Source organism: Aspergillus uvarum, assembly GCF_003184745.1.
Source record: "Aspergillus uvarum CBS 121591 unplaced genomic scaffold BO82scaffold_7, whole genome shotgun sequence".
NCBI lineage: Eukaryota > Fungi > Ascomycota > Eurotiomycetes > Eurotiales > Aspergillaceae > Aspergillus > Aspergillus uvarum.
This window is the reverse complement of record NW_020291304.1, coordinates 285,126-297,031: the sequence shown is the minus strand read 5'-3', so window position 1 is coordinate 297,031 and position 11,906 is coordinate 285,126. Positions and strand designations below refer to the sequence as shown.

At 51.9% G+C, this 11,906-nt stretch overlaps 3 protein-coding genes across 3 annotated transcripts; 2 read left to right on the top strand and 1 right to left on the bottom strand.

The window, feature by feature from the left end:
* Nucleotides 1-24: 24 nt before the first annotated feature.
* Nucleotides 25-1,535, bottom strand: BO82DRAFT_351173 (prohibitin subunit PHB2). The gene is made up of 4 exons (XM_025634351.1): nucleotides 1,290-1,535; nucleotides 1,151-1,219; nucleotides 732-1,087; nucleotides 25-672 (listed from the first exon to the last, which is right to left on the bottom strand). The coding sequence occupies exons 1-4, from the start codon at nucleotides 1,459-1,461 to the stop codon at nucleotides 349-351; spliced, it is 921 nt and encodes a 306-aa protein (XP_025495513.1). The 5' UTR covers nucleotides 1,462-1,535; the 3' UTR covers nucleotides 25-348.
* A 115-nt stretch (nucleotides 1,536-1,650) lies between these two features.
* On the top strand, nucleotides 1,651-2,860 carry BO82DRAFT_183411 (putative polyadenylation factor subunit CstF64). Its single transcript, XM_025630445.1, has 2 exons — nucleotides 1,651-1,749; nucleotides 1,879-2,860. The coding sequence occupies exons 1-2, from the start codon at nucleotides 1,695-1,697 to the stop codon at nucleotides 2,775-2,777; spliced, it is 954 nt and encodes a 317-aa protein (XP_025495512.1). The 5' UTR covers nucleotides 1,651-1,694; the 3' UTR covers nucleotides 2,778-2,860.
* A 2,140-nt stretch (nucleotides 2,861-5,000) lies between these two features.
* On the top strand, nucleotides 5,001-11,677 carry BO82DRAFT_327796 (putative SNF2 family helicase; the record flags this gene model as incomplete). Its single annotated transcript, XM_025632982.1, has 5 exons — nucleotides 5,001-5,271; nucleotides 5,351-5,495; nucleotides 5,555-6,280; nucleotides 6,340-11,190; nucleotides 11,250-11,677. 5 exons carry the CDS (start codon nucleotides 5,001-5,003, stop codon nucleotides 11,551-11,553), a joined length of 6,297 nt encoding a protein of 2,098 aa, XP_025495511.1. The 3' UTR covers nucleotides 11,554-11,677.
* Between the last annotated feature and the right edge of the window lie 229 nt (nucleotides 11,678-11,906).

Genomic DNA, 11,906 nt, shown 5'->3' with positions numbered 1-11,906 from the left:
TCAAGCTGCGATCTGAAAAAAAATCCGCCCGCCGCTTTCGTTCCCCGCTGACGATCCCGCGGCGGGCACGATTCGATAAGAAATGCTACTCAAAAGACTTGTTTGCCCTAGGAGAGACAGACACTGTAGTCCATGCGGAACACGATGAAAAGAGAAGAGAAACTGTTCGCCTGGTTGCTCTGAGAATCCTGCAAATAACTGACTATTTGTACAAAAAACGTCCCCCCTCCATCTCCTTGGTCGCGCGCAACCTAGAATAGCGCCAAGGCCCTCGTTATAAGAAACAAACCCATTAGAGTTAAACAAATCCGATCGATCGCCTACCACCGGTCCATGCATCCCTGGCCCTTACTGCTTATCCTCCCCGCCTGCATTCACGTTCAGACCCAGACCCTGCGAGTCCAGGTACAACTTGTTCTTGCCGCTGTGCTCACCCAGGATCTGAGCGATGTGTCGGGCGTTCTCAATCTTACGCAGCTCAATGTAGCTCTTGCTCTTCTTGATGGCATCACCGATCAGCTCAGCGGAGCGGGCCTCACCCTGAGCGCGGACGATGAAGGCTTGCTTCTCTTGACGAGCCTTGTCAACCAGGAACGCAGCCCGCTGAGCTTCCTGCTGGGCAACTTGCTTGGCCTCGACGGCGGCGGTGAATTCGGGGGAGAAGGTAAGGTGCTGCAGTAGAGAAAAGCATTAGAGGGAGAAATTGAAGTAAAAAATGGCATATGACGTACCGTTAGGGAGACATCGTCCAGGGCGATGTTGAAGCGAGCAGCCCGACGGGCAAGGTTATCCCGGACAAGACGGGCAACGTTCTCACGCTGAGTGATAAGCTGACTGGCGTTGAACTGGGCCACCACACTCTTCAACACCTCGTTGACAATGGACGGCAACACCCGCTCATCGAAGTCTTGGCCGAGAGTACGGTATATTTGAGGAAGAGCATCCACGCGGGGTCTGGACAGGACACGGCAGGTGATGTTCACCATCTGCAAGTCCTTGGTACCGGTAAGGGAAGCGATGTTGCGCGGCTTTGCGCGCACGTCATAGACAATCGGAGTCTCGACCCAGGGGATCCGGAAGTGAGTTCCTAGTTGGAACGAGTCCTATCAGCGGATGAAACCGGGATAGTAGCTTCAAGAACGAGACGCACCTTCAGTGTAGATCTCCTTCTGCACACCACCGAAGCGGGAATACTTGATAGCACGGTGACCACCGTCAACTAGAGTACCCATCCCGTTAGCTCAAACAGCTTCCACAAAGCTACCCGATTGAATTGCAGGCATTCTCACCATTAAACAGACAGTCAGAGGCCAGGAAGATAGCTCCAACACCGACAAGCAGGGCGCCAGCAGCTCCGAAGCCGCGTCCACCGCCGCCGCCAAATCTCTTGAGTTGAGAACCGCCGCGGTTCTGCAGGAGGACCTGAAGTCTCTCCCACTGCTCCCTAGGATTCTGAGACATAGTGAAAGATGAAAAGATGAGGGTGAATGTGGTAGGAGCGAAGCGGAGGGGAAAAGAGAAGCCAACGAGTAAAGAGGCACAGGATGGAGGGAAGTGGAAGTTCGCGGCAAATCGCCCGATTCTGACACCGCCTTGGCAGTTTTCCGTACAACATCATCTTTCCCGCTTTCATTGTTTCGCGCTTTTTCCCACTGATCGATTGCCTGTTAAGAGCTTCACCAAATATCGCAACCATGGCCCCGCAAAGAAATAACGGGACGAGTATCTTCCTGGGGAATATCCCCTACAGTATGTGCTCTGCCCCCTCCACCATGTCACCGAAGACACACAAATGCCAGCAGCTCAGCTCCCTCTGACCCAAACCATTGTCCCCCGTCGAACATCTGCTGACCCGAACACCTTTCACAACCTCTCCAGACCTCACTGAGGAACAAATTAGAGACATCCTCGGCACCGCCGGCACAGTTACGAAGTTCCGTCTTATGATCAACCAGGAAACCGGCAAGCCGAAGGGTTATGGATTCGCCGATTACGCCGACGCCGACTCCGCGGCCTCTGCTGTGCGCAACCTGAACGACTACGAGGTCATGGGTCGCAAGATCCGCGTCGACTGGCCCCATAACAACGAGAAGGACTCCGTGCCGCCCGAATACCTCCACCAGAACGCCGGCCCCGCGGGCGCTGCTGCGGGACAACAAGACGGCCTAGGCCTTGGCGGCGCCGGGGGAGCTGGCGGCGCGCAGCCCGCGCATGCGCCGCTGCCTCCTCTGCCCCCGGGTGTGGAGGTGCCGCCGCACCTGGACTGCCCCAACGCCATCTCGCAGACACTCTCCTCCCTCCCTCCCAACCAGCTCCTCGATGTCCTCCAGCAGATGAAGTCCCTGGTCATGGCCGACCCCGCCCGCGCCACGGAGCTTCTCCGCCAGGCGCCCCAGCTCGCCTACGCCATCTTCCAGGCCTTGCTCCTCATGAACCTGGTCGATTACAGCGCCCTCGGCTCGGTTGTGGAACAAGCTGCCGCGCAGACCGCCGCCGCTGCACCGCCGCCCCCGGCCGCCGCCGCCGCTGCAGCGCAAGCTTTCCAGAACTTCCCCGGCCAAGTGTCCACTCCACCGATGGTCTCGGCGCCGTTTGGACAGCAGCAGCCTCCGCAGGCGGCGCCGCAACAGGCAGCCCCGCCAGCCATTCCCGGCCAGGAAGAGCTGCTGCAGCAAGTCCTGAGCATGCCGCAGGCCGCCATCGATGCGTTGCCCCCGATGGAACGCAGCCAGATCCTGCTCCTACGCCAGCAGTTGATGCAGGGTGGGATGCGCTGATGATGACGATGATGACCATAAACCCTGTCTTTTTTTTGTTTCTCGCTCTTCATATTTCGGGCGGCATTGGTGGTACAGTTCTTTGTTTCTTCAGAGAGAGCGTGTTAGTATTCCTTCTTTCCCCCCCCCCCCCCCCCTCTTCTACAACCAACTAATATCAGTTTAAACAGTGATATCGGCAGCAACAGTAGCAGCAGCAGCATCGTCTTGGTTCGCTTTGTGTTTTCGCTTCGATGAGTTCGCAACAGACTGGAATGGCGCAAACGGGGTGTCTTTTTCTCTCGTCCTTATGGGGTCCTGTTTTCTTGGGGGTTTCCACAAAACCATCAGATCTGTACTTTACATATCACTTCTTGCCTCGCGGACACTACCTTTTTTTCATCAAGCGAGTTGTGGCAGATATCCCAAATGTTAAATTGTTTTTCTCGATTCGGTGGTCACTAGACTCATTGCAGAATTGACGTAGTAGCTGGAGGCGAGCACTCTACTCCCTCGTAGAGGACTGAACGCGATTGCTTCACACCTATCCACGAGCCTACAACCTTAACACGGAGAGCCACATCAGAAACAAATCAGTATACAGCAACAGATTCTCCTAGAGAACATGGCAACCCTTGCAGACTGTATGTAACAGCTCTCCTATACTCTTAATCGAACAAGCAAAATTGTATCAAGCGCATGACCAGATCAACCCATGGTCTTCTGTTTCAAGTCTTTTCCCACATTTCCTTGCCGTCAGCACAGCAAATCCATCTGTCAAACCCCACCAACCTCCGCAACAGCCCGCTATCCCCAAAGACCAAAAAGGAACCCTCCAAACACCACAAGATTCCCGTCTTCATGGCGCATACCCAGAGCACCAGAGCAAGAAAAGGCCAACCTCGCAGTGTTCATAACACAGGAACACGAGTCCAGAGATCCAGCTACAGCGCTCCAAACAATCAATATCCTTCCCCAGCCCCCCCAAGAAATTATTATATTTTACAACGAACGCCTAGAAGATCGACGTCAAAGATAGAATCTCAATCTTGCAAAAGAGGTTCTACATCTAAAATCACCGCCTAAACCTCATCTGCCCTCTTTGAAAACCAACGGCAGAAGAGCATATACTTCAAGATTAGGTGCAAAGGACAGATCGAATCCCCTCTCCCCCACCTACTCGCCGACGTTCTTAATTCTGAGATCGTCAATATTCATTGCATCTTTGACAGAGGTATCAGACCGAGGGAAAATCCGCCTGGAAGATAAGAACGCAGGGACTAGATGACGCTTGGGCAATGTCTCAACGGAAGGTCATTTCATGGTGGCAGCCACCTCACCCGGTGTTATGAACATATGTTACCTAGTAGCCTTTTGGACATATCACTCTGGAATGGAAACCAGAATAGTTGCAGACATGGTCAAGGGTCACACTGATCAGTTACCCCCTTTCCCCGGGGTGGCTCAGATCATAGAATACGACAGAAGGGATTCGTCAGAGGCGGAGTCTTCTGCCCATCTCACTTTCCAAGCGAAGAATGGTTTCATGTTCTGGTTACGGGGCCTTGCCTGGTGATCTGTTTCCCAAACCTCCTATCTCGTATACCAGCCTCATCAGCGTAGATGTAGACATCCCAAAGGACAATCATGATACGGTCATCTGTGATTAAGGCTTGATAGAACGAAATATTGTTCCTTTGCACGTAAGACTCAAAAAGATACTAGCATCAAAAAACAAGGCAGTTGCCATTGCTACAACCCATCATATCCACCTTGCACCTGACCCTGGGCTCATCGCAACAGGTTGTAACAGCAGCAACACATTCACCGGGCCACACAACAAACAAAAACCCCCCCCAAAGACCTTCCCCTGAGTTGCAGATTTTCAGTCATCTCATTTCACATTACCTTCCCCACCCATACACATCTCTTTGTCTTTGTTTTTTATACTCTTACTTTCCTTACTCTCCTCTCACCTATCTCCTTCGGCATAAACTTCTTCCAACACCACGTGACTCTTTCGAACCCTCATAAATTCATCTCTCTTTCAAAAGATCCTAAATCACATCACAGAACTGAAATTGGATTGTGCTCTCTCTCACACGGAGGTGACTGTCTCACTTCTTTCCACTAAGAAGAAAAAGAAAGATGCCTTCAGGGAGGAAGAGGACTTCGTCCCAGGAGGAGGGTCCGCCGCCCAAACGATACCAGCTCCTCCTGACAGACACCCTCGATGACCAGGCAATGGCTGCACTGGAAGAGCTGGACTCAATCAACCCGGAGTTCGTGAGAACACTGCCGTACTCCGGTGAGGGAACGACGGCGAAATCCCAGATGGCCTGGCACCTGCCGCCCATGCACAAACTGAGCGACATCTTCAAGTCGATCACCCAACGAGCAATGGAGCTGGGCTTAGACAAGTACCTGACCCACGTTGGTTCCAGACCTCTCCGCGTAGTCACTGTCTGCTCTGGCACCGAAAGCCCGTTGCTGGCCCTGGAGATGGTGCAGGAAAGTAAGTTTTTGCCATCCCTTATTGCTAGTGCCATCACCATCAGAATAACTGACACAACCCCCCTTTTCTTGTTTGCAAGATCTGCGAAAGTTCCATAATAGAGAGCTTGCATTCGAACACCTTTTCAGTGCCGAGATCGTGCCCTTCAAACAGGCTTATATCGAACGTAATTTTCATCCCCCGTTGCTTTTTCGCGACGTAACCGACTTGAAAGGTCGCGTAGCGTGAGTTCCCTTTCTTGATTTCGATCTCTCAATGAAACTTGTCTCTAACTCCTCCCTAGTCAAACAGCATATGGATCTTGGGCCAAGATACCCAAGGATGTCGATCTTCTCGTCGCAGGCTTCTCGTGCGTGGACTTCTCGGTCTTGAACAACAGGCAGAAGACGCTCGACGAGACGGGTGAATCGAGCGGGACCTTGCGAAGCATCCTAGCATATGCCAAGGCGTACCGTCCACGCCTGGTCATCCTAGAGAACGTAAAAAGCGCTCCGTGGCCCACAATCAAACAATACTGGACGGACATCGGCTACGCCGTCGTACATTGCGCCGTCGACACAAAAGCATATTACCTGCCGCAGACGCGCGAGCGAGGTTACATGTGCTGCGTTGATACCCAGCTCCTGCAGCAAAATGGTCTCTCTGCAGAGAATGTGTTGCCATGGTCCGATCTGATGTCCAGCTTCACACGTCAGGCGAGCTCCCCAGCAGGGATGTTTCTCCTTGATGCCAATGATCGAAGGCTGCACCAGATCGCCAATAGCTTGACATTCCCCGCGTACCGGGGTCGCGCGTGGGAGAAATACGAAGCTCGCCATCAAGCGTATAGACAGACTGAGCACCTTGGGTACAAGCGTCCATTTACCAGGTCCCTAGACAACGGGACTTGCCTAACACCAGACTTCAGCTGGCATCTATGGAATAGGTCCCTAGTAGAGAGAGTCTGGGACACCCTGGACGTGAACTTCTTGCGCAAGCTCAAGGAAGGTTACGACATGACCTATAAAGAGTAAGTTAGCTTCGAGGATCCTCAGAGCCGTTGGAGCGTGCTAAGCTGACCAACCTTAGGAGGTGTATTGATCTGTCTCAGGGTATTGAACGCGAAATAGACCTTCGTGCGTTTGGCCTCGTTGGCTGCATCACTCCTGCCGGTGTCCCCTATCTTACCAGCAGGGGAGGACCACTCTGCGGAGTCGAAGCTCTTGCCTTGCAGGGTCTACCATTGGATAGACTTTTGGTCACACGCGAATCTACTCGTGAACTGCAAGATCTCGCGGGTAATGCCATGAGCTCAACAGTCGTCTGTTGCGCGATGCTCTCAGCACTGATACTAGCACACCTAGTCCTTCGTGCAGGTGAACAGTCTTCCACAAGCCTTGAAGTACAAGCCAATCGCAGAACTCTGTGCCCCCAAGTCGACTGCCGCATGATAAGTGATGGCATGCAGCTTACCCACGCCGTCGAGGTAGACACCCAAGGACTTCAATCTCAGGCTCTACTCAGCGCACGTTACTGCATGTGCGAGGGACAATTGGAAGTTGAGACAAATATTCTTCGATGTACCCTCTGTGGACATACAGTTTGTTCGGAATGTGGCGGCAATCCATCGCATGTCTTCGAACCTTGGTCTCAGATAAAGCGCATCCCACCCATGAAATTCGTCAGTGACCTAAGAAGACTACTGCCGGCGCGCTTGGTTCTGACTGGTATCTCGCGCGATATTTACTCCAAGTTTGTAACAGAATTAGGGACTTGTCCATCGCAGATTTGGTCACTTTTTTGGCAAGTCATAGACTGCAGCATCAATGGTGAATTTTCACTCTTGGATATCAAGCGCAGTGATGTGTGGACCGTTCAATATGAAGGTCAAATGTCGAGATTGAATCTTGTGATAAGTGAAGGCGGCCTTGAGTGGCTTCTCTATGCTTCACCCCCAAGTCACAAGCCGTCTCTGTCCCTCATCCGAGAGATCCTCTCCAAACCAATTGCACGGCTCAGGCCAGAGTGTGGTTCTCTCCTGAAGGGCGAATGGGAAGTATGTACTCTGATCAGCCTCCAGGGCCGTTTTAATGTATGCGGGGGTGGGCTCCAAATCGATAGCTACGAAGTTAGAAGTGGCCATCAAGATCCGCAGTTCGCCGGTTCAAAGATTTGGTCGCGTATCGAAATTCAGGGCTCCGACGAAAATGTGCAAAACTTGGATGCCGATATCCGAGGGTCATATGAACTTTTGCCAGAATGTGGGACCGCATTCGCATCCTTGCATAGGAAAGTCACAGCTGGGAAAGAACCTGTTGTTTATCTTTTTTTGGATTCGACCAAGCTTGGAAAGCCTGAAAATGACTCTTTTGTTTTCTCTTTTGAACACCGATTCATCTCTGGATATGATCGACGAAGAACAATTGCCGAAATATCGCACGCTTGGCGCTCTTGGAAAGCGAGTGACGTTCCTGAGTCTATTCCTGTCTATCACCGCAAGTGGATCTACGCACCAGCTGTGTCTCTGACCGCTCATGCTCCTGATGCTTCCATTGAGTGCCATAGCTTGGCACCTGACAGCAAAATCACTACTTGCGATTCTGACTGTCAGAATGCCAATACCACCTTGCTCTCATTCAAATTGCCAATGACAGGGACGCAACTAGACAATCCAAACGACCAGTGGGAGGCGATAGATCCAGTACACTCGGCTTCAAAGCTGCAAGACGTCTTTTGGTTATTTCAGAAAGCGGCAGGCTTCGGTCCTTTTGAAGAGTGGCAGGATCTCATTCACGTGCAGACCGTGAAAGAGGGCAATCGAACAATCTGCGATGTATGCGCACCACCCAAACCACGGTTTCTGCCGGGTATAGATCGACGAGGCCGTATGGTCACTTACGAAGACCCGTATGATGCAGCACTATATGAGCGCCAGATGAAGCTGAAGCCTTCTGCATTCCTGTTCTTCCGGCGCATTTGTCAAACAGGCTCCGGTGATCTGTGTGTCACTCTCAATATCCAGGTTCTGCTTCATCAGGCGTATGACCGGTTGTGTGGTTCTGAGGTGGTCGAAGGGGCTCGGTTCCAATGGCGCCTCTTGCCCAACTCATATGACACCCGAAATCACTGCTTCTCAAATCTCAGCCTAACCAGCAACCGCCGCGACTTGCCATCTCTTCAACCCCCTAATTTCCGTTTGAAGTTGCGGCCTGAGCAGTTGCGATCCTTGCGTTGGATGATTGATCAGGAAAGTGACAAGAACGCACCATTTTTGGAAGAAGAGGTAGAAGAGGCACTCCTTCCGCAGATGATGTGGCGTGCTGAGGCTAGAGTTCTTGTTCCCAAAACTGTCCAGGGGGGTGTCCTCGCAGATGATGTCGGCTACGGCAAAACTGCCACCATCCTGGGATTGATCGATGTGCAACATGAGAACCGTTGTATGCCAAGTCTAGGCCCGAAGGATGGGTTCATTCCCGCGAAAGGCACCCTTGTCGTTGTTCCTGGAGTAGTGTTACGACAATGGGAGTTGGAAATCAAGAAATTCTTGGGGTCCAGGTATAAGGTTCTCGTCATTGGCTCAGTACAGAACCTCTCAAAAGTCCCCATCAAGAACATCCTCCTCAGCGACATCATATTGGTGTCTTGGACTGTCTTCAACGGCGATGCCTACTATAACAAATTGAAGAATCTCACTGGAACGCCCAGGGTGCCTGGGAATAAGGCTCGCGATTTTGAGAGTTGGTTCACGGATGCACTAGCCTCGCTAAGAGATCTAATTCGTGTCCTGACAGAAAAAAGCCCTGGTGCCTTTCTCGATACAATCCGCTCCAAGCGCCAAGATGCTGAGGTAAGCCAGGGGCAGGCCACATACTTGCCATCTAAGCGTTTCAGAGGGAAATCATATGTCGATGCGGTTCAAGGCCGGTGCAACAGTACTGATTATAAGGAACATGACAGCGACATCTCTAGTGCTGAAGAAGATGCAGACCCTATGGAAGATGAAAGTGACGAGTCATTGAAGGCTAGGGTGCACCAGTGTTTGAAATTTCTGCCTTCGAAGATGTTAGTCCCCGACGGCGATGATGACTCCGAAGACTCAGCCAGCGCAAACCCAGCATCCGATGATCCTGAGGGACAGGTATCGTCAAAGACCATCAACAAATGCGGAAAACTTGGCTGCTCGGATTCTAGCAAGGAAGTCTGCAAGACATGGAACGATCTGAAGGAGTTCAATATCAATGGCCAGCCGAATCAGGCTTGGACAGAGGTCAAGATTCTTTGCCTCCATGCTTTTGCTTTCAGTCGCCTTATCATTGACGAGTTCACATATGCAAGCGATCAGAGACTCGAATCCTTCCTGGCACTCGAAGCTGGCTCGAAATGGATCTTGTCGGGAACTCCGCCTTTGAATGATTTTGCGGATGTCAAGTCCATTGCACCATTTATGGGTGTCCATCTGGGGATAGACGATGATGAGTTCAAGTCGCAGAACGGTCGACTCAGGTTGCTGTCCAATCAGCGATCCGATGCAGAGAGGTTCCAGTCCTACCGAACGACCCACAGCGAGGCATGGCATCAAAATCGCCACGAGATTGCACAAAGGTTTCTGAGCCGGTTCGTTCGCAGAAATGCTTCGGAAATTGGCGAGATCCCCTTCACTGAACATGTCATTCTGATCCGCCCAACACCGGCTGAACAAGCACTCTACTCTGAGTTGTACAGGCAATTGGAAGCATGTGATGGCAAGCTTCGCCGTCAGGTCAAGTCTCGATTCGATGGCGATCAGGCTAATCGGCTAGATGCAATCCTCAGTACTAGCATGAGCTGCGAGGAAGCACTAATCAAGCGCTGTGCTTGTCTCGCTGTCGTTGTTGATTGGACGAAGACCAGGGCGCCAGAAGTCACGACCTGCGAATCTCTCATTGAACTCAGAAAAAAGGAGATTGCCGACTTGCGAGAAGAACTCGTGAAGAAACTGAGACTAGCAGCGTGGATGTATTGCGAATGTGATTCACAGTCTGCAAGGTTTGATGAATTCGTCGACGCCGTCACCGGTCACAATTTTGGCGACAACTCGGTGACAGAAATCGTTTGCTCTCTTTTGGACGATGCAGTCCGCTCATCGAATCCGAACCATTGGAAAGAATTCTTCGCGCCTCCTACCAAAGTCGATCCACAGCAGTCGGCAGACAAGAAGGACAATGGCAGTCGTACCATCGGCCCTGGTTCTCAGAAACGTGCAACAAGAGGAAGATCATCGAAGGCCCCGCAGTCAAAAAAGTCCGCCGGCCAGGGTGAGAATAGTGACAACAACACGGCACTCCCAGAAAGACCTACAGGATTGGCTGAGATCGAGCCACAGCTGCGCGAAGTTACAACTGCCATGAAAGGGATGATCGACGAATGGGTTTCGCGCAAGCGTGGCGTCAGATATCTCAAGAAGACACAGTCGATGCAGATCTGCGGGCAGATTTCCAAGTGCTCTGGTTGCAATAGCCGGCCGGAAACCCTCGACCAGTTGAGCTTATTGGGTTCTTGTGGCCATTCGCTGTGCAAGGACTGCATCTCGCAGGCTGTGCAGAAAGAGGAATGCAGTGTGGAAGGATGCCGCGGTTCCGGCAAGTGTTACAATGTCATCCCGCTGTCCACGCTTGAGCGCGAGACTGTCGACAGAGAGACCACATTTGGTGGCAGTAAACTGGACAAGTTGATTGAGATTGTCCGCGGCACTCCGCAGGGCGAGCGGATCCTCTTATTTATTCAGTTCCCGGATCTGATGCAGGCCGCCGCCAAAGCATTGAATCTCGCCAATATCAAACACACCATGATCACGGCAGTGGAAGGTAGGTCCACCGCAAAGCTCGACAGGCTACAGGCGAGCGGATTCGGGCAGGCAAAGGTGTTGATTCTAAACCTTGGAACCGAGTTGGCTGCGGGGTTGTGAGTCAGAGCAGATTCCTCTCGCAAAGGGTTCGTGGGTGTCTAATTTTCAGTTATAGGAACTTACAGCAAGCAAACCACGTTATTTTCCTGTCACCCCTGCTGACACAGACTCAATATGATTACGACTCGACTATGACCCAAGCCATCGGCCGCAGTCGACGGTTCGGTCAGAGCAAGCATGTTCACATCTACCACCTGCTGGCCAGGAAGACCATCGATGTGAACATCTTCGAGAACCGCCGCGACAGGGCCCCTATCGAAAAGGGCGGGAAGCCTGTAGTTGTCACGCACGGTGAAGCCGCAAATGAAAAGACGATTATTTGTGGAGGACAGCCACTTATTGAAGACGAAGCGACTTAGGTTGTGCTGAAGATATGTTGGTTGTTCGGCGATCAGCATTTGGTGTTGATCCTGGATCTGACTTGTCATCTTGAATGCCATGTATGTACGAGTTAATGAAAGCCAAATTGCAGCGATAGCATCCAAAGCAGACTCCTGAATGTTCCTACCAGTACTTTCTCGGTAGACTTTTCAAAGCCATGTGGAAAGCCTCGTACTAGGATTCCACGGGCACCTTCCTCGATTGCCTATAGGGCGCTTGAGATCATGCTGGGGAAGGCGCAACCGACCCCTACACCGGAATGTCGGGTGTAGGGGTCGGTTGGGGAAGGAATCGAGATGGTACGGAGCTCGAGCATACAATCCAGAAGTAT

What these genes read in the sequence shown, in the direction of transcription:
- BO82DRAFT_351173 (XM_025634351.1), bottom strand. Translation starts at nt 1,461, where the DNA reads ATGTCTCAGAATCCTAGGGAGCAGTGGGAGAGACTTCAGGTCCTCCTG. An exon ending in CTCTGACTGTCTGTTTAATG is followed by an intron (nt 1,220 to 1,289) that starts GTGAGAATGCCT and finishes TGGGTACTCTAG; the next exon opens with TTGACGGTGGTCACCGTGCT. An exon ending in GAAGGAGATCTACACTGAAG is followed by an intron (nt 1,088 to 1,150) that starts GTGCGTCTCGTT and finishes CGTTCCAACTAG; the next exon opens with GAACTCACTTCCGGATCCCC.
- BO82DRAFT_183411 (XM_025630445.1), top strand. Translation starts at nt 1,695, where the DNA reads ATGGCCCCGCAAAGAAATAACGGGACGAGTATCTTCCTGGGGAATATC. An exon ending in CCTGGGGAATATCCCCTACA is followed by an intron (nt 1,750 to 1,878) that starts GTATGTGCTCTG and finishes CAACCTCTCCAG; the next exon opens with ACCTCACTGAGGAACAAATT.